The sequence below is a fragment of the Clupea harengus genome, chromosome 11 (genome assembly GCF_900700415.2).
Source record: "Clupea harengus chromosome 11, Ch_v2.0.2, whole genome shotgun sequence".
Classification (NCBI taxonomy): Eukaryota; Metazoa; Chordata; class Actinopteri; order Clupeiformes; family Clupeidae; genus Clupea; species Clupea harengus.
In genome coordinates, this window is record NC_045162.1 from 16,187,124 (window position 1) to 16,209,623 (window position 22,500).

At 45.8% G+C, this 22,500-nt stretch overlaps 1 protein-coding gene across 2 annotated transcripts in view; it reads left to right on the forward strand.

Annotated features, from left to right (window-relative positions):
* The window catches only part of ascc3 (activating signal cointegrator 1 complex subunit 3), a 170,337-nt gene that overhangs the window by 64,717 nt on the left and 83,120 nt on the right, over positions 1 to 22,500 (forward strand). For both annotated transcript variants that reach the window (XM_031575751.1, XM_031575753.1), the window contains exons 9-11: positions 8,100 to 8,303; positions 9,663 to 9,803; positions 19,576 to 19,740. In XM_031575751.1, coding sequence (XP_031431611.1) covers positions 8,100 to 8,303; positions 9,663 to 9,803; positions 19,576 to 19,740 — 510 coding nt within the window. The remainder of the gene's footprint in view (positions 1 to 8,099; positions 8,304 to 9,662; positions 9,804 to 19,575; positions 19,741 to 22,500) is intronic.

Sequence of the window (22,500 nt, forward strand, 5' to 3'; positions counted from 1 at the left end):
AATGAATGGGCCTCCTGTTTGCAGCATCTGCATCTCTTAGGCCATCAGAAACTGTTGTGTGTGTGTGTGTGTGTGTGTGTGTGTGTGTGTGTGCTACTGTGTGTGTGTGTGTGTGTGTGTGTGTGTGTGTGCTACTTTGTATGTGTGTTTGTGCTACTGTGCGTGTGTTTGTGTGTCTGTGTGTGTGCTACTGTGTGTGGGTGCCTTCTGGCCAGGTCATTTTGTACGGGGTGGCTTGGTGCTGGCTGATAAGCCGTTTGGGGGAAACTAGCAATTAAAACTTGATCAAGCTGTCAATTGAGACGAAATGAAATGGAACCAGAAAGTAATTAAAAGGATAGCGCACAAACAACAACAGTTATATCTTTTAGCTTTCTGCTAGCCACGCATAGAATTTAATTACTGAAGTAGCTTAACGCCAACGTGCGCACCAGCACACACAGGTACATGCATACATAAGGAGACACACACACACACACTCAAATTGAAAACCATACGCAAAACAGTCCCATGTTGTGAACCAACATGAACATACATGAATATGCACACAAACACACACACATACACACAACCGCACAAACATACATACACACACACATACACACAACTGCACAAACATACACACACACACATACAACCGCACAAACATACACACAACCGCACAAACACGGAAACACACACACTTAAGATAAACACATGCTCAGACCCACACACACACACACATATACACACACACACACACACACACACACACACCAATACCCACTCGGACATACACACACACACACACACACACTAATACCCATTCAGACATACATACACAAATATGCACACTGTATACCAGCGTTTACTTGATCACATACCTAAAGACTCACACAAACATCTCACTGTACACAACACTTCCTCAGACCTAGAAACACACACACAGTCAGTCACGCACCCAGTGTTGGCACAGAGGTGTGTGTGTGTGTGTGTGTGTGTTAGTCCACTGGTTTCTGCGGCGGGACTGGGCCGGGGAGGCGTATGGGCAGAGCATCGGCCGGCCGGCTGTTTGGTTGTTTGCTGTAAAAGCATTACTGGGATCTAGCCGGGTCCAATTAGTGTGTTTAAAGCCACTGGTGGATGGCTGCCGTACTCCCAGCATCCCCAGTCTGCCCATATGGCCGCAGGCTGTACGGACGCTCCGTTAATTAGTCTGTCAGCTTCCATCGCCGTCACGCGGGGGGCTTCGCTGGACTGAGTGGAACCCAGGCTGCTTATACTCCTGTGTGTGTGTATACACAGCCAAACACACACATGCACATTCAAACACACACACACACACACACACACACACACACACACACACACACACACACACACACACACACATACACGTAAACATTCAACACTCAAATGCACCCATGCATACGCACACCAGACATAGCAAGCCATAATTTGGCATACTCATTCAGTGCAGGCCTGTGTGTCATAGGATACACAAAGATTACACACACACACACACACACACAAGCCCCCACCTACACACACACACGCACATACACACACAAGCCCCCACCTACAAACACCCGCACACACACACACACACACACACACACACACACACACACACACACGATAAACACACAGAGACAGACAGAATATACCTGAAAATACAACCCACTGTAGAAATACACAGCTGCTTCACACCCCAGCCACAGGCCTTCTTCTGCTACTAATATTACTACTACTACTGCTGCTGCTGCTATTACTACTACTGCTGCTGCTACTACTACTGTTACTGCTACTGCTACTGCTGCTGCTATTACTGCTACTCTTACTGCTATTACTACTAGTGCTACTACTGTTACTGCTACTACTACTGCTACTGCTGCTGCTATTACTGCTACTCTTACTGCTATTACTACTAGTGCTACTACTGTTGCTGCTAATACTGCTGCTACTACTACTGTTACTACCAGGGTGTGATTTGTCAAAAAAACAGAGGGGGGGATGTTTTTATTTTTATTTATTTTTTCATGAAAAAACAAGCAATAAATAGGCCTAATTCTTTTCAAGTTAACGGTAGGCCCTATTAGGTTACATTTGGAAATGTTGAACATTTAATGCAAACTAAAATATATAAAATACATGACATCGGCCACACCTGTGATGTGGGAGATGCCTAATTAAGTTTCAGGACCACGGATAGGGGCCGATCACGCGAACATAAGGCCAACGGGAAACTCAATCAGACTGTAAAACAAAACCTAATCAATTAAGATTTCACAGCATGTTTAAATAATCGCGATCAATGTCGGAGTTCTCCTGGGGTGGGGCCTTCACTTCAACTTCTTCCACTGTGCAGACTGAGTTATGTTGTGTAGGATTAGATGTTTTTTGTGCGGGTCCTGTTAAGAAGGACGCTATGCTGCTCTGGACTCTCGTTGTACAGTATTTAGCTGGCTATGCTCATTTCCGTGTATGTAATATTGTTATGTATACAATGTATTTATGTGCATGGGGACGTTCGCGAATTCCGAGATTGTGCCGACAGTTCGGGTCAGGTGAACGTTAGTGCCAGCGTTGTAGGCTATAAGTGTAAGAAAACTCTGTCACAACCTGCCTGTTTTTTCATTGTTTTTTTAATAATTGAGGGTTGTCCCCCCCGTGGATGAAATTCATCCAGCTGAGGTAGGGATGTAAAAACCAGAGGGGGGGTAAATCCTCCCCATCCCCCCAACAAATCGCACCCTGGTTACCTCTACTGTTATTGCTACTACGGTTACTGCTACTACTACTACTAGTGCTGCTACTGCTACTGGTGCTGCTACTACTACTGTTACTACTACTGGGGCTTCTGCTAACTGCTGTTTCTAGTACTGCTGTTGCTACTGCTGCTACGTGTGCTTGTGCTCCTCCTTCTGCTGCTGTTGGTGCTGCACACTGTGCTGTTGGTGGTGATCTGTCCTCAGGTTCAGTCTGCTCTGGGATCAGGCGGTTCAGTTTGCTCTGGGATCAGGCAGTTAAGTCTGCTCTGGGATCAGGCAGTTCAGTCTGCTCTGGGATCAGGCAGTTCAGTCTGCTCTGGGATCAGGCGGTTCAGTCTTCACGCTCCCTCGTCTCGCTCCGCAGCACAAGCTCCTCGTCTCTGCTGTTGACTGCCATCTCCTTGTTCTTAATTGCTTTTAATTGGCTTGTTTATCTTGGGCTGTGATTCGTTCGGGTTGATGGTGCCTGCCTGTTGTGGAAAACTTTGCTTCGGAAAACTTTTTTTGGCACTTTCAGCAGTAGAGCTGTGAAAGAAGAGAGTTTAAAAGCCACCTTTTAGAGACTTCTCCTAAAGTGACTGGGAGGATTTAAGCCACCAGCACGGGTGATTTTAGGTTTGGTATGCAGACAGAAATGGATTAGACACCAGTGAATCTGAGCGTTTAAAGTAAAGTCTGAGGTAGATTGGGAAAGACCCTCAAGGTATGAACCAGCACTCAAGCTGCTTAATGTAAGCAGATATTTAACTTAAGTCAATTTGCCTGGATTTGGTTTTGCGTTTTGATGCTGTAAAGAAAGAAAAAAAAAAACATGTATCCTTTTAGCGGAGGTAAGCTCTCTGCTAACACGTGGATTGAAATGATTTTCTCCTTGCGTTGCTGTAATTGAGTTGGATTGGTGCCTGATGTTGCAATGTTAGATGTGTTTTCTAAGCCCAGAAGCTGAACAAATTTGAGAAGCAAGCGGATATGAGTCTCCGTTCACGTCCTCCCCCAGTCAGGCTTGAAAGCCTTAAAGCCCAGCTCAGGAGACTGATGGCCAGTGAGGAAAACACAGACGCCGGAACATCCTGCCATCTTGACCATATGATTTATTACTGGATTGAAGTAGTGTGTAGCTGGTGTTGTAGCTTGTGGCATTGTGTCATAGTAGGTATGGGAGAATGGGATGGTCCTGCAAGTGCCTGTGTGTGTGTGTTTGGTAGATAGTTCTTTTGTATAACTCTGTATCCGTGAATGTGTGCTATTTTGTGTGCGTGTGCGTGTGTGCGTGCGTGCGTGCGTGTGTCTGTATAGTTTCAAGAAAGTCTGTGTACATGATTATATTAGTATTTCACACTTGTGTGTTTGTGCTTGTGTGTGGGAGAGTGTGTTTGTCTAATTGTGTGTGTATGACTGCACGTGTGCATGTGTGTATGTGAATGTGCACGTGAGTGTGTGCATGTGGCAGGCCTGGCAGTGAGCTGGTTGGATGGCCCCATCTATGTGCGTTAGCCACGGCAGATGGATCACCTGGGGGGAACATGACCCCTCTGTGTTAGCGTGAGCTCCTACAGCAGCCGGCCCCATCCACTGGACGCCCAGTGCATACATTTGCATAAAATTCACCAGGGAGATGTTTCAGGCTTAAAGAGAACAGTGTGTGCATGTGTGTGTATGTGTGAAAGCTTGTGTGTGTGTGTGTGTGTGTGTGTGTGTGTGTGTGTGTGTGTGTGTATGTGTGTGCGGGGATGTTTGTGTGCATGTAGGTGGGTGCGTGTGTGTGTGGGGGTGGTGTTGATCGTTGGTGGGGTTCTTGTTCTGAGATCATTAAATGGTGGCAACTTCATATTTACTACCTCCATGCATTAGCTGAAGGTGAACAATGGGTCAGGTGTGCATTTGCATACATTTGCATACGTGTGCATGTTCAAGAGAGCTGGGGACAGTGGCGCTTCGTTAGCAACAGACAAAGTCGATAAATCAAAAGTGCCAGTCACCGCTTAAAAGTAGCACAGTGACACAGATTTACTGGAGATGGAGGGGAGGGGTTAGAAGGGGGGAGGCATGTCCTGGCTAATTGTGACATGAATATTTATAAGTTTGAATGCTTTCAGGACCAGGAAGAGGGGCAAATGGGTGGTTGGGTGGACAGAGATACTCTTATTGCCTGTTCTCTCATCTGTGATTGCTCTCTTGCTCACTCCTCTCTCACTGCTCTCTGTCTCTCTCACTTCTCTCACTCTTTCACTCACTCTTTCAGTCACTATCACCTGCTCACTGTCTCCTCACTCGTCCCTCTCCTGTATCTTTTCTTCTCTCTCTCTCTCTCTTCTTCTCTCATTTACATTTACATTTTACATTTAGTCATTTAGCAGACGCTTTTATCCAAAGCGACTTACATATGTGCGACTTACAATGTATACACATTTTACATTTTACATTTACACTGATGGCACACTGCACATCAGGAGCAATTAGGGGTTCAGTGTCTTGCTCAAGGACGCTTCGACAGGGAATCGAACTAGCAACCTTCTGATTACCTTCTGATTACTAAACGACTTCTCTACCACTGTACCACTGTCGCCCCTCTCTCTCTTTCTCTCTCTCTCTCGGTCCTTTGCGTGAGGAATGTGCTTAGTTCCTGCTCCTGTTGTTGTCAACATGCCCATTCAAAAAAGCACAGTCCTCTGAAAGGCAGGTGTGTGAAAATCCCACAGCCTCTGCTCTGAATTGATCACTGCTGCTGAAGTGTCTGTGCTTTGAAAAGAAAAGATCCTTTGAAAAGAGCAAGAAAGTAGACAACAGGAAACGGGAAAACGGACTTAATCTGTAATCCACAGAAACAGGGTGGTCGACATCGGTAAACAGGGAAGTGAGACGTCGCCAGGCTCGGTCTCAGGCTCGCTTGTGGCTCCTGCCGTCCTCAAAGCACTAAGTATGTCTCTGGAGCTCAGTGGAAGTGTGCCGCGCTGCAGGTGGAGATGAGCCTTTAAGTGCAGGCCTCTTAGAGGAAACACATCGCATGGCATTGCCCAACATGCTCTCCTGGATTTGAGTTTTTTTATTGTCATTTTATCTTTTGGGCACGGGACAACGAAAGAGGTAGAGGAACCATAATGGAACAAAAAGAGATGGGGGAAAAAAAGGACTATTTTGTGTGTGAATGTGTTGGTGGTAGTTGCAAAGGAATAGAAAGTTCAGTTTTTATTGGCTTATTTTTTCACTTACAAGCTTCTCACGCTGGTGTGTGTACATGCAAACACTCAGGCAAGATGGCCGATTGACCCCTCTCCCTTTCTCTCTTCCTCCCTCTCTCTTTCTTTCTTGACCAACAGCTAGGTAGCTAACCAGCTAGCAATCAGTGTTGCGTTTATGACATTAATATGCATTCGTAACAATTATGCAAGAAATTAGTAGCTTGCTAAATAGCTCTGTTTTTTTTTTGTTTGTTTGTTTTTCTAATGGCAGCCACAACGTTTTAATTAGTCTTGGTGGTCACGATAATCCCCCCTCCCTGATTCTTCACCATGAAAGAGCTGTAGCCGCTCTGTAAGTAGTTTTCCTGACCGAGAGCCGGCTCTTTGACTGCCATAACACAAAGAACTGGTTCCAGATTAGGCGCCAGCTCTGAACCAGGTCTGGAGCTGGCTGTGTGGGAAAGGGGTGCTGAGAGGCTGTCTGTCAGGGCTCTTTACCTGCTCGTTTAGAGCTGCCCTGCCCATCCTGGCAGCGCGTCCTTCAGCCTGCCTCCAGCCTGCCTCCCTGCCTTAAGTGGGCCCTAATAAAGTTGCTCTTTGATGCATTAATAACCTCTTCCGTTCTGAGCCAGCTCCTGTTTGACCCCCGGATGACTCCAGAGCAGTCTGACTTTACAATGACACACACACACACACACACACACACACACACACACACACACGCACACACGCTCCACCCCCTCTTAATTATTTCTTTTTTATGAGTGCCGTAGCGAAATGGAAGAGAGGAGTACGATGACATATTTTTAATGAATCTCTGAATAAATGATACTGCCTGTCTGTGCTGTAGGCAAACTTTGATCAGAGAGAAAAGTGGGTTGTGTTTTATTAGTGTCTCTTCTCCATGGTGTCAACCCTCTGTTTTCTCTCCTCGGTTGTGCATACGTACACAGCTTGTTCATTACACCTTGAGGGCTCTTTGTGATTTTCAGCAGAGGTGCCTGTGCTCAGAGAGGATAATGGTTGTAGGTGTCTTTCCTCAGAACTCACGACCGCACGCACGCACGCACGCACGCACGCACGCACGCACGTACGCACACACAGTCAGTGTTGATAAGTGCACCACCTCAGAATTGCACACAGGCCCTTTCATTCCTTATCAGAATTCCCAGGGAGACGACACGCTGTCACCCCCAGTCTGTTGTCACGGCAGCGCTGGGCATCGTGAGATTGATTGACAGCAGATGACACCTCTCTCTCTCTTTCCACCTTTCTCTGACTCAATTCTCGCTCTCTCTCTCTCGCTCTCTTTTTCCCTTTATCACCCTCTTCTGTCGGACTTTCTTTTTCTTCCTTCCTTCCTTCCTCCATTGTTTGTTTCTCCCTCACCTCCTCTCCTCTCCTCTCCTCTCCTCTCCTCCTCTCTCTGCGTACAGTAGTAGCGAGTGGAGCCGTATTTGCATTCCCACCCCATTCATCCCGCGTGATGTCTTGATTGGGCCTCGGCCCCCGCCAGCCTGTTCCGTGTCACCAGCCCGGGCTCTCGCCTGAGCTGCTCCCGGGGCCTTGTCAGATGAGAGCTTGATTAGCTCTTGGCTGGCGCTGGGCACGACCAGTTTGGTCTAATGTGCCTGTTGGCCGCTGCGGTCCTGGCTCAGCCCGACTGGGGGCTTGAAGAATGGGCTTTGATCTGAAAAAGGCAGTGCAGAAGGGCCCCTGCGTAGCATACCTCAGGATTGGCTGTCAGCAGAGAGGCGCTTTTAAGTCTCGTCTGGCTGTGAAGAGGGGCCGGTTTTGGCCTGATGCTGATTGGCCTTGAGTTAGTGTGTGCTTGAGTTGATGGAGCTCTTCATTTGATGAAATACTTCAGGAGAATAGCATTTAAGATACATCAGCCTGCACAGATCTGCCAAAGGACTTCTCTCTATGCTGATCAAATTGCTAATTAGTAACTTAATGGAGTATCTGGCAGGAATATGTGGAATAGGTGGGAATTTATGTCATACATATGTTATAAGTATGTAATATGCTCGTTTTAAGCATGTTGTAATGCAATGCTGCGCCTGCTATAATCTCGGTCTCTTAATCTCTCATCTCCTCACATATCCTTTCCCTCTTTCTTTCTCTCTCTTTCTCTCTCTCTTTCTCTCTCTCTCTCACTCGCTCTCAGATTGGTCAGGTGGTGTTTAAGGGCATGGAGCGCCTGAACCGTATCCAGTCCATCGTCTTCGAGACGGCCTACAACACCAATGAGAACCTGCTCATCTGTGCCCCTACTGGTGCGGGCAAGACCAACATCGCCATGCTGACCGTACTACACGAGATCCGTCAAAACCTTCAGCCAGGGGGCGTCATCCGCAAGGACCAGTTCAAGGCAAGAACCACCCCCATATATATAGATAGATAGATAGATAGATAGATAGATAGACACAAACCTATATATTCATATGGATAGGCTGTGATTGAATGCATTGGTTTGAATAAGGTTGATTTTGGGATGGGTTAGGAATTGGCAAGTCCTAGTTTGTGGCAGATTGGGGGAAGGCTGAGATGAAATGGGATGAGATGGGATCATTGGGGATGGGATAGATTAGGGTTCTGGGTGCGTGTGGATTGGGTTGGATCAGCCTGGGTAATATGGGTTTTGCCAAACTGGGCTCAGACCCAGCGGCCTGTCTCTCCTCAGTGACTGGTCTTCCCAACACTGTCTGATATACTCCTCCTTTCCCTTACTCTATGTGGGATCAACAGACTCTGTCTTTAGACCATTCTGTCACAGATTAGACTTTTATGTCTAAAAATAAAAAAATAAATTATTTGTCCATTTTGTTTGTTCACATATCCCCCTCAGCCACACACTCCCCATACCACTGCAGCCTTTACCTCTGTAATGGCCTGGTTATTTGGCTCTCAGATCAAACACCAACATGTGCATTTGTCTCCTATGGTTATTCACCAATTTGTGGATAAAAGCAGTGAGGGACGCTTCACACACTCAGACATAATATATAGCAACAACCAGGTGCAGTAGTAGCTTGGTTATGACACACACATACTGACGCCATCTCATACATGGGTGGAATAGTTCCTTATTTTGTCCCATTGTCCTCTAAACAAACACACACAGACACACACACACACACATGTGTACATACACTTCTATGATAACCAATCTTCATTCATCACCATTAAACTTTCTCAGTGTAAGTGGCCTCCTTCATATTTCACAATAAATTGTGATTTGTGCAGGTTGCCAAGGAACAAATGATACCGTGGTGTTTTCTCATTAATCATGACCTCCTCCACGTCCATGTCTTCTCTTCTTTCTGTCTGTCTCTCTCTCTCTCTCTCTCTCTCCCTCCCTCCCTCTCTCTCTCTCTCTCTGCTCTCTCTCTCTCTCTCTCTTTCTCTCTTTCCCCCTGTTGTTTTCTTTTCTCTCCCCTTCACTTTCTGTGTTATTTCCTCTCCTCTCCTTCGTCTGTGTGCTTCCCTTCTCTGTTGCCGTCCTCATGCCACTCTCCCTGTCATTCACATTTTGACTTGCTTTTTTCTCACGTGTGTTGCTTCCCCCCTCCCTCCCTCCCTCCCTCTATCCTTCTCCTTTCTTCCTCATCTCTCTCTTTCCCTCCGTCTCTCTACTTCCTTTCCCTCTCTTTCTCCCTCCATCTCTCTACTTCCTTTCCCTGTCTTCCTCCCTCTCTTTCTCTCTCTCTCTCTCTCTATCCCCCCGTAGATAGTGTACGTGGCGCCTATGAAGGCACTGGCAGCAGAGATGACTAATTACTTCAGTAAGCGCCTGCAACCGCTGGGCATCGCAGTCAAAGAACTCACCGGAGACATGCAGCTCACCAAGGGAGAGATACTACGCACTCAGGTAACACACACAGACACACACACACACACACAGACATGGTACTCACACACATACAAACAGGCAGTGTCCTCTCACACACATACAATGTTGTTTTTTTTATTTATATCACTGAACAGGGATTACAGTGATTAAACATTCAATTTACATGTATGTAAATTCATATATGTGTGTGTGTGTGTGTATATATGAAAGCAAATATTTATGCATACCCCCCTACCTCTTACATACACACACACATTCATGAACATGCGGTGCCATTTTGCTGGTCAGAGAAGTAAACAAGTAATTGTATCTATAGGCGCATACACTCACAAACACACACACACACACACACACACACACACACACACACACTGAATGGCCATTGGAAGGTATTTTTGTGGTCACTAACCCAGTCAATAAATGGTTGACTTCCTGCTATGACAGTCATCAGATTATGCATGTTGCACATGAAGACACACACACACACACACATACACAGAAACGCTCATGCTCACCAGTCCGAACTAAATGTAGTTTTATATTGATGTGTGGTGACAGCACCCCCTAGTGGTTCCTCTGTGTGTCTGTCTGTGCTTGTGTGTGTGTGTGTGTGTGTGTGCGTGCGTGCGTGCCTGTGTGTGTGTGTGTGCGTGTGTTTGGATTGTACATGTGGTTTTGAATGTAGTTTTTCCTGCATTTCTTTGAAAAGTTGAGTGTTGTTTTCTTATTCATTGCAAAGTTTGGAGGTATGTATGTATATGTGTGGCAGACGGAGGATGTGTTTGTCATACATAGTGAGTGTGTTTATGTTTGAGCATTGGTGAGGGTGAGAGGGCTTGTGAAACAGGGTGTGAGTCTAGGTTTGTGTGTGTATGAGAGAGAGAAAACTTGCCATGGCACTCTGGTGTGTGTGTTTATGCTAATTTGCAAGTAATAGAGAGAGACTGTGTGTGTGTGTGTGGGGGGGTGTGTGGGTGTGTGTGTGTGTGTGGGTGGGTGATTGGTGCTGGTGTTAGGGAGAGATTGTTTGTATGTATGAGTGTGTATGGGGTTGTGGGTGTTAGGGAGAGATTGTTTGTGAGTGTGTATGGGTGTGTGTGAGGGTATTATAGAGGGACTGTGAGTGAGTGTATGTGGGTGTTAGGGAGAAACTGTGTGTGTGTGTGTGTGTGTGTGTGTGTGTGTGTTTCCACTCTCCTGCTGGCGCAGTCCTGTCAGGCTCAGTTTGGGAGGTAATGAGAGGAGTGTGTTTGGAGCTCCAGATAAAACTGGACAGAGAGTCGGCACTGCTGACGAGCCTGGCTGCGGCCCTGGGCTCAAGTCATGATCAACTGTCTGATAGCTGCTGCTGTGCGGACTACAACCCCAGTACACACACACACACACACACAGACACACACACACACACAGACACACACACACACACAGACACACACACACACACAGACACACACACACACACACACACCCACACACACACACACACCAGAGAGCCATGGCAGAATATTAGCTCTTCTTCTTCCCAGATCACTCCCCGCCTCATTAAGTGTCTCATATTATAATTGGGCTGTATAAGTGAGTTAGAAGGGGAAACACCATTCCAACAGTGAAGAGAACACTAGAGCAGTGAAGAGAACGGTAGAGCAGTGAAGAGAACGGTAGAGCAGTGAAGAGAACGGTAGAGCAGTGAAGAGAACGGTAGAGCAGTGAAGAGAACACTAGAGCAGTGAAGAGAACGATAGAGCAGTGAAGAGAACACTAGAGCAGTGAAGAGAACACTAGAGCAGTGAAGAGAACGGTAGAGCAGTGAAGAGAACGGTAGAGCAGTGAAGAGAACACTAGAGCAGTGAAGAGAACGGTAGAGCAGTGAAGAGAACGGTAGAGCAGTGAAGAGAACGGTAGAGCAGTGAAGAGAACACTAGAGCAGTGAAGAGAACGGTAGAGCAGTGAAGAGAACGGTAGAGCAGTGAAGAGAACACTAGAGCAGTGAAGAGAACGGTAGAGCAGTGAAGAGAACACTAGAGCAGTGAAGAGAACGGTAGAGCAGTGAAGAGAACGGTAGAGCAGTGAAGAGAACACTAGAGCAGTGAAGAGAACGGTAGAGCAGTGAAGAGAACGGTAGAGCAGTGAAGAGAAGGCTAGAGCAGTGAAGAGAAGGCTAGAGCAGTGAAGAGAACGGTAGAGCAGTGAAGAGAACGGTAGAGCAGTGAAGAGAAGGCTAGAGCAGTGAAGAGAACACTAGAGCAGTGAAGAGAACGGTAGAACAGTGAAGAGAAGGCTAGAGCAGTGAAGAGAACGGTAGAGCAGTGAAGAGAACACTAGAGCAGTGAAGAGAACGGTAGAGCAGTGAAGAGAACGGTAGAGCAGTGAAGATATAGAACTGAGTTCACTGTAAGGCACATATGGTGATGCAGTCCAAAGGCCAGCTAGTGTTTGCAGTCTGCTCTGGAGTCAGGGCAGTTCAAGAGGAGGAAGATGGAGATGGAGATGATGGACTGAAAAGGGAGGATGGAGTGTGTGTGTGTGTGTGTACGAGAGAGAGCAATAGAGATGGGAAGATAGAAACAACCTGGTCAGGTTGGAAGGGTGTGTGTGCGTGTGTGCTTGTGCATGCGCACACCCACATTTGAAGGCTGTCTTGGCTGTCCTAGTCAATGTGTTTGTTATGGGCACTGTTTGTATTTTTTTTCCTTATCCGATTTTAAAACAGTTGGGAGAAAACAGAAGTAATATAATAGGAAATGAATGTGACGGAAACAATAAAGAAGCAACTCATACTTTCACACACAGGCTCCTCCACACACACACACACACACACACACACACACACACACACACACACACACACACACACACACACACACACACACACACAGCATCTCTTCTCTCAGCCTCCTATGGAACAGTATAAAGAAGTTTCTTATCTGTCAGCATGACTGTCTCACAGTCCTGCCAAGCAGCGCACAGAAGCCCCTGGAATACGAAAAATAAACAAGAAAAAACACACACACACACACACACAAACACACACACTTGTGTCATGACTTCTGAGATACCCTGTGCTTCCAGGGTTGTTAGTGTGAGCCTGGGGCTAGGCCGGCTGACGTGTGTTTGTGTGTGTGTGTGTGTATGTGTGTGGTGTGAATGGTGTGTGTGTTGTTTCTGATGTGTGTTTTATATTTGTGGTGTGGTGTGTGCTGGTGATGGGCTCTGGCTGTGTTGGCGGACGTGCATCCAGCTTGTGTTTCCCCATGGCTTTCTCACAGGCGGCGGGTCAGTGAGGGTCAAGCCTTGCAGTGGGCACTGAGCTGATGCAGACTAGTAGAGACATGAAAATGGGCGAGAGAGATGACGAGGTGTGTGTGTGTGTGTGTGCTTGTGCGTGCGTACGTGTCTCTTATTGTGCGATGTGAGGTGCAGTTTTAGGAGGTGTGTGTCACGCAGAGATCAATATTCCCAACAAACACCTTTGTTTTTGGACACAGTATGTTTAGCAGTTTCCATTTGTCCATTTCGTTGGCGTGTAGTCTGGCACCCTCTCTCCTCTCTCTTCTCCAGCATGATGGTCACCTGTCTCACCTCATCTTTCTGTCACCGCTGTTGTCTCACTCCTCACCACCCTGTCTCACACCTCCTGTCTTTCTCCTTCATCTTTTTCTCATGCCCTTCATCTTTTTGCCTCAGTGTTTTTCTGACTGTTATTTCTTCTTCTCCATTCCTGCATCTCAGCCGTTGAGGACAGATTCACTTTGTCCTTTTTCTCTCTTTTGTTGTTGCCATAGTAACAGTGCCTGCTCTGTAAAATGCCTAATGCCTTGCTTGTACACAAGGCTTGGACAAACACCTCCCGCCATCACGCGTGCTTTACTCCTGCTGGTTAGACTCCCCCAACGAGAGAGAGAGAGAGAGAGAGAGAGAGAGAGAGAGAGAGAGAGAGAGAGAGAGAGAGAGAGAGAGAGAGAGAGAGAGAGAGAGAGAGAGAGAGAGAGAGGACACTACATTACAGAGAGAGAGAGAAATAGACAAACAAGAGCAGTTTTAATTGGGGATGTTTTAGTCACAGGAAAGCGCTTGTCAGAGATGTTCTGGGCATGTTTCTCTGCAACTGTTTGTTTTCTTTGCTTTATCTGTGAAGAGTGCCTGTGCGTGTGTGTGTGTGTGGGGGGGGGGGGGTAGGTCTGAGTCTTAGAAGCCCAGCATTTAGTTATCTGCTCAAAAGGAACTGATTGGCTGAAGGGTCCTCTCACCTAGGCTGGTGGCCCTTAGCCTTTGTTGCTTTGATTACCGTCTGATTGAGAGGTCATTGCGAACCACGCGTGCACACAAACGCTTCACTTATGAAAAAAGAAAAACATCACTAAAAGCTTTTTGTCCATGAGTGCCATAGGTTTCATTGGTGGTCGTAAAATGTTTGCTGTGCATCATGACCCATTCAGGAGCCTGTTCCTAGAACAGTCATTTACCTCCAACTCCAGGTCGATGCAGCGGCCAGTCGCTTCCTCCTTCTCACAACATGCATCCAATAAATTACCTCTGCCTAGCGGACTGCCCGGTCACTAAATCAACCAATCAGGTGTTTTGGTCTGGGTGAGTGCCTCGTAAATTACTCGGTCAGCTTGCTGCTCATCATTGGTGTATCAACCCATCAGGTCTTCCTTTCTCCCATCAATCTCATAATCCATAATGAACACAGTGCTTTTCCTCATGTGCGGACGCTCAATCACTGTCGGCCTTAAAGTTGTTTGTATGCCAGGCAGTGGGGGCGTTTATTTTTGTAGCGCCATTCATACAGATTGGCAGTTCAAATTGCTCTACAAATGAGCTGATAAAATAACAGAGGAATAAAGTACAACTCGGTTCTGCACATCCGCTTGATGGTGCTGGAGGTATAGAGGGATGAAAAAGGATGTGAAAGAGAAGGATAGGCTAGTCTGCGGGATGAAAACGAGGGTCAACAAAAACAAGAACAAGCGTGTCCTCCTCTACCTGGATCGTGGAGGTCTAGATTCTTTAACGTCACACCCCGAAACCTTTCTGTTGGAGGGAGACAGAGTGGGGGGTGGAGAGGGAGACAGAGTGAGATAGAGTAAGGGGTGCAGAGGGAGACACTGGGGGGAGACGGAGGCCAAGAGTCAGAATTTAGGAGCGGAATCCAGCAGTGTTTAATCTTCCCACTAGCGACATGGGGAGCTGGGTCAGGGTCAGTGTTAATTTTGGCAGCTATTTTAGATTTAGTCTTAGTCTTAGTCTTTAGACGAAAATGCATATTAGTTTTAGTCACTTTTAGTCATTTTTATCCTGCTTAGTTTTAGTCTAGTTTTCGTCGACGAAAACTCAGAACATTTTAGTCAACGAAGTCTCATTACATTTTAGTCTAGTTTTAGTCACATTAAACAAAAAATTAAGTCCATCTTATAGTCACATTAAACTCCTTTCCATCCCTTCTCAGGCCCGGGGACCCCTTGTGTTGTGTCTACAACTGCATAATAGTCAAGCTTGCAGTACTTAAACTGTGGATGCAATTAGTCTCTAAGATACAGATCTCCTATGCCTACAGCTGAATTCCAATGAATTCAATGTAAATAATAATTTTAAGGCAATACTTAATAAACAGTATTATCATTAAAATATAAGAGAATATCAAGTCTAGATTTTGAAGATTCAAATGATCTGATAACACAATACAACTACTATGCCTACCTGGCCTTAGTTAAATCAACCACATATCCTCCATATGAATTTCTGTGCAATCTGATAACCAACATACAGTATTTAGCTAGACGGATAGTTTGAGAGTTGATAGTAGTGCCAATGATAATAACAATTGCATAAATAGACAAGGATATGTAAACCAATCACATATTCATTTATTTTTTCTTGATTAATGTCATGCGTGGCCTGTCCTATAGTCCACTCTGCAATGTGTTTACTAGCTAGTTATCGATAGCTAGTATAACTTAGCTATGCTACCTCATAGTTAGCCAACGTTAGCTAGCTAAAAGTTTTGGAACTCATTTGCCAAGCCAAACGGGAGGTTTCAATTGAAAATGACTAGCTAGTTATCCAAGCTGACACAACCTATACACTCGACTGCCCCTTTGAAGTTAGCTTAACGTTGGCTAATATATTCGAATAACTAGTTAACATTAGCTAATTATCATTGACAGTTACTAGCTAATTTACCTTGGCATAAATGGCAGGGTTGTCTTGTGCGCTTTCAGGTGCCTCTTGTTGTGTTCTTCCCACCTATTTTGAAGCCACAAGGTTTCTCTCCGGTTATTGCGGTGCATTGTGTTTTATTTTCTGTCAAGTTATAATTAAAGACTGTCCAGATATCTATTCCTATTTGTCTTCCAGTACGAGTGCTTGAACTTCAGCCATCATAACGTTCAGCCATAGGGCGTCACTTGCATGTCTGGCCATCTCAGGGAGTGGAGGAGGGATAGATACAGGACCGGGCAACATTCAACCAATGATGTGCATACAAGTTTAGAAAAAAAAAACAATTGTGATTTAGTCAACCACCAACATTTTCGTCTCGTCTCGTCTCGTCAACGAAAGTTAAAATAGATTTAGTCATAGTTTTTATTTATAAAGATCCGTTTTCGTCACGTCTTAGTCTCGTCTTAGTCACGGGAAAAAGGTCGTTAACGAATATTTTTCGTCATAGTTTTCGTCAACGAAATTAACACTGGTCAGGGTAGGAGGGTAAATTGAGAAGATCGTCTGATGGAAAAGAAGAGGGAGCAGAGTGAACTTTGATGGCCTCTTCACCTCTTTCTTTCTCTCTCTCTCTCTTTCTCTGTCTCTCTCTCTCTCTCTCTCTCTTTCTCTCTCACTCTCTCTCTCTCTCTCTCTTTAACCCACTCATTTGTTATTTTCTCTCTCTTTCCCAACTCTCACTTTCTCTGTTATTCCCTCTCCTGTTTTGGTTGACAGTTTTGTATCTATATCTATATAATAATATAGATAGACTAGTCTACTAAACCAACGTGGCGAATACAAATTTAAATTAAAGTGGTTAAAAAATAGATACAATCAAATATGACTAATTTCAGTTTTTAATCGGGTGGGCTTACCTGATTTCCAAACAATACTTACTGACCCTTTGTTGAAATGTTCTATCTTGGGCTACAGTAGAATGTTGGTAACCAACGATAAAATATTGTCTGTATCATCCATACGCCACCATCGCATAAGACCAAGAGATATATTCATATCATTTTATGCTTTGCTCTATGTATTGACTCCAACCCCATCATAGTTGCGCAGTCTCTTTATTGTATTGACACCCCCCCCCCCCCCCCCACCCTATTGTAAATGTACATTGACAGGTCTACCATTGTAAAAATAATAATAATAAAACATTATGTCTTCGACAAGCTTCTTGCTTACAGAACACTAGGTTTTAATAGTTATTGCATTTATGTGGACAGTTTATTTTGTATCCTTCATAACGGCAAAGAACGACCCTGGTTCTCTACCAGTTGCAACTACTGAAAGTGCTGCCATAGTGATTCCTTCCTGTCAACTCTTTACATGATCATTTGAATTGACCTGTATGAGAGCAAGATCACATGCACACGTGTTGCACACAAGCCACACACAGACAGAATGACAGACGGACGGACGGACGGACGGACGGACGGACGGACAGACGAAACAAACGCAGATTGAAGGCGTTGGGGAGGCCTGAGATTATAGGCTTGTACAGCTTGACAGCTCCAGAGCGTATTAGTCAGGAAACATGTCCATTAGGATTGCTGTCAGAAAGGACAAGGGGGGCCCAAACACAGCACTGTTGGGGGAGAAGGGCCATTTCAGGAAAAGGAGGAGGAAGACGAGGATGAGGAGGAGGAGAATAAGAAGCTATTGGGTCACACGCCTCGTGCTGGTTGCCAGGGTGACGGACAGCGAGCTTGCGTGCAGGCCGTGGTGGTCAGAGGCAGGAGTGAAGCGTGCCGTGATGTTTGTTTGTGCAGAGAGTTCGTTTGTGGAAGGTGGCAAGCGAACAGGAGCGGAAACTGCTTAAGATGTACGTGTGTGAGCGTGTATGTGGGCGGGCTGTTTGTGTTTATCTCTTTGGCATGGACTGTTTGGAAGCCAGCTGTGTATAGCCAGGGTAAATCTAGATTCTTGATTGTTAGATGTCATTTACTGCCTCTGTTTTACTCCTGTTTTTATGCCAGTGGAAATTATTCCAGTGAAACATTTATACTGACATTGACTGACACACACACACACACACACACACACACACACACACACACACACACACACACACAGTCCAACACATAAAGCTGATTCCTATACCATTAAATACATTTCTTGCCACTGTTGTCAGGTAATTAAAGGGAGCACTTGGGCCCAGCACCTGTGTGCCAGAGCCTCCATTTAGATTAGCCGCAGTCTAATTAAACACAAGCACACCGCTTCTTCCCTCCTCTAGTGCTAGTCTCTAATGGCTGGCCAGATTGATTTAAATGCAAACTAGAGAGAATTTAATGAACTGCTTGCTTTCTGTGCCTTAACTCTCTGTCTCACTCTCTCACTCTCGCTCTCTCTCTCTCTCTCTCTCTCTCTCTCTCTCTCTCTCTGCTGTTGCTCGCTCCCTGTGTGTTTGTGTGTGTGTGTGTGTGTGTGTGTGTTTGTGTTTTCGCTGTGTTCGCTCCATCTATGTGAGTGTTTGTGTGTTTGTGTGTGTGTGTGTGCTCACTCCCTCTGCGTGTGTGTGTGTGCTCCCTCTCTCTCCTTTACTGAGTGTTTAAAAGGAATTTCCTCCCTCGCTGACAGGTTGGCAAACATCTCGGAGGGCCATTTTTCACACGCTGTTGTTTGTGTTGTTTTGTTTTAATCACCTTTTGAAAGTGTTGCCTCGCTGTATTAAAATAACAGCATTAGGAAGCGCTGCAGATCAAACAGAGTTCTCAACTTAGACATTGGAAAATCAGAAACGGTTGTTTCTGTTAACTTTAGCATTTTGAATCTAAGCCCAGGTCTGTAAAAGGACTCACCCTGCACCACTGCACCACTGCACTTCCTGCACATAAACCCTGTGTGTGTGTGTGTGTGTGTGTGTGTGTGTGTGTGTGTGTGTGTGTGTGTGTGTCTGTGTCTGTGTCTGTTTCTGTGTGTGTGTGTGTGTCTGTGTCTGTGTCTGTGTCTGTGTCTGTGTCTGTGTCTGTGTCTGTGTCTGTGTCTGTGTGTGTGTCTGTGTGTGTGTGTGTGTGTGTGTGTCGCTGGCCTGAAGTGTAAAAGCAGAAGACGGACCCGACAGGAAGAGATACGGTCCAACATGTGAGGTCGCCGACCCGGTAGCGATGTGTGATAGGCGGTTAATGATTTGGCAAAAGATAAATAGTCTGTGCGTAGGGGCGTGCGACAGTGACCATTGAGGGGCTGTGTGTCCCAGGGGCAAGTTGGTCAGGGGTATTGACGAGGAACACAGATCATTGGCAGATAGCTTGGGTTATCGATAGACTATTGACTGCTGCCACAGAATGGTCACGCCAGTGGCTTGTGATTGATTGGCTGAGATTAGCTGAGCTTGTTTTACAGTGCAGAGGGGATTGGAGAGATTCAGTGAAGACGTTGGCAGTCAGGCCATCTCTGGCCACTGTGGCGTCGGACAGATGAGAAGCAGCGCCATTATTGTGGTCAGGCATGAAATGTGTCTAGTGCTTGTGACGGTGATTCATCTTCATTCACCTTGTTTGTGTGTGTGTGTGTTTGTGTGTGTGTGTGTGTGTGTGTGTGTGTGTGTGTGTGTGTGTGTTCTGTGTGTCTGCAGATGCTGGTGACCACTCCGGAGAAGTGGGACGTGGTGACCCGTAAGAGCGTGGGCGACGTGGCTCTCTCCCAGGTGGTGCGGCTGCTCATCCTGGACGAGGTGCACCTCCTTCACGAGGACCGAGGGCCTGTGCTGGAGAGCCTGGTGGCCCGCACCCTCCGACAGGTACGTCACCCCTAGCATCCCCTGGAGCTCTGCCACTGAAGAAGCAGGTCTCATGATGTGGGCCTTGGTAGTAGTGTCAGAGTGGCATAGGTATAACACACATAGCCGGACAGGTGTCAGCATCCATTCCCCATGAGCGTCTGAGAGGTGTGTGTGTAGGCTTCTTGACATCATGGATGAATAGTTTGTCTCCTGTTCCAGGTAGGTGTTTTATACAAAGATGTGTAAAATGAAGAACTGAACTCTGCAGCAGACATTGCAATGAACATAATTACTGAATATGAGAAATTCCATTCAATCATAAACATCATGAAGAAACAGAAGAAGTGGTTTGTGCGTGTGTGTCTGTCTGTGTCTGTTTGTGTATCTATCTTGGACCACACTAATATATAGCTTCTAGTCTTAGTATTTAGTGACACCGTGGGTATAGATTACCCTGCTCGTTGGAGTGGCGTGTGTGTGTCACAGGGAGAGACCCTCTCTGTGTCTCTTGTATTTATGTCTTGTGTGTGTGTGCATGTGGATGAAGTGGTTATGTGTGTGATGGGCGGCTGGCTCGCGGCAGTCGTGTCTTGCCCACATTAGAGCACCCAGCTGAGTGACAGGTCCCTGCTGATGGTGATTGGCGGCTCTCGGTGGCGGAATCACACCGGCCGTTTGGGATATTAGTGTGATTATGCAAATGCCCACAGTCGGGCGCATGAGACAGCAGCAGAAGCTCCGGAACGTTCCATGGCCCTGTTCCGTTCCAGCAAGCCTCAGTCAGGTGTCAATCTTGCACAGGAAATTAATAAAGCCACCACACTAGAGCATGCTGGGATACAGCCCACCCCCCCAGGTGACCAAGAAGAGGAATATGTCTTTTATTTAAAATGCTTTAAAGTTAGGGGCACCCTAGGTGGGAGGGTTTTTTTTATTTTAAAAGTTTTTAAATATTGAGTTATGATATTTGATTTCATCCCACTGTTTCTCTCTCTCTTTCTTTCTGTCTCACACACACACACATTCTCTCTCTCTCTCACCCTCTCTCTCTCTTTCTGTCTCACACACACATCTCACTCTCTCTCTCACTTCCTCTCTTTCTGTCTCACACACACATTCTCTCTCACTCTCTCCCCCTCTCTGTCTCTCACACATACATACACACACACACACACACACACACACACACACACACACACACACACACACACACACACACACACACACACACACACACAGATACACACTCTCTCTCACTCCCTCTTTCTCCTATCTCCATGCCCCCCCTCCTCTCTCTTTGTATGCAGTTTCAATTCACCATACACAGGTTTCTGAACTTCTATTGTCATATAGACATCTAGATGGCCTTGACTAATGGTGTCATATGGTAGGTACAATGGGTACCAGCCTCACATGGACACCAGAGTAATGTAGGTACCTTACCTTGTGAGTGGGCACCGAATGAATGTGGATGCTATTGTGTATACAAAGTAATACTGTCTTCACGAGGGCCACCAAGACAACATTGGTACTATACTAACAACAGCACCGATAATATGTTGGTGATCTCACCCGATTGGACAGGCATCAACCATTCAGCACAACAGCAGATCAATTCAGTTGAGCACATGGGGGCGCCACACAAAGTGCAGTGTCTACCACAGTGGTTCAAATAAAGATCAGCCATAAATCAATGTAATATATCAGTCTCAGGTTTATGAACTTATATTGTCATATAGGCATCTAGATGGCTTTGACTAAGCGTATCATATAGACATCTAGGTGGCTTTGACTAAGCGTATCATATAGACATCTAGGTGGCTTTGACTAAGGGTGTCATATAGACATCCAGATGACTTAGACTAAGGGTGTCATATAAACATCTAGATGGCTTAGGCTAATGGTGGAACACATCAAGTCTGTCTGTTCTGTATGCATTTCACATTCCGAACCTTGAGAGAAAAGCCATCAGAGGGGAATCTGAAGCCTTTATAGTTCAGAGCAGCACTGGAGTTTGTCATGATTTGCTGCTATTAAATTGTCATCAGCCACGCCATTACCTCAAAAGCCACTTTCTTCATTCAAATTGAAGATGTGGTAGCTTTGTGTAGATTCTTTTTTTTTCTTCTTGTAGATCACAAGAAAACCACAACAGCCAGCATAGCCCTCCTGGACCTTCTTCTCCATTTAGGCCCCTTAATCCGAGTCCGCGTAGGAACTGAGTCCCTACCATCTGCTGGTATTCTTGTCTTTTAAGAGACTTTGAATTATTAATTGGCGCACGGTAAGCAAGATTGTTGCCTGTGGAAGTAGAAAGCTGAATGGCCTCATCCATAAAACATTGGCACAGAGAGAGAAGAAGCGCGCGCTCTCTCTCTATCCCCCGAAGGGCTTGTTTTCTTTGATGACATATAAAAAACGAAAAATTGATATGTAAACACAAGCTTTAAGCTTTTATTAGTTTCTCATGGATGGTGGGTATTTGAGATGGGAACGGTTTGTGCTGGTGTGTTATTCGTGAGTGTGTGTGGGGAGGAAAGAGTGTGTGTGTGTGTTGAGACTGTATAAGCCATCAGTCATTTGACCCGAGGACTCCATTATTGGTGCTGGTTGTGAGTTTTATTGGTTGGTATCTTGGTCCTATCTCTCCCTCACACACATTCTTTACCTCTCCATCTCGTTCTTCTCTTGCTCTGTCTCTCGCTCTCTCTCATAGGTTTGCAGTGATATAAGGATTTGAATATTGGTTCTATAAAGCCTATAAAACCTCTCTCTTTC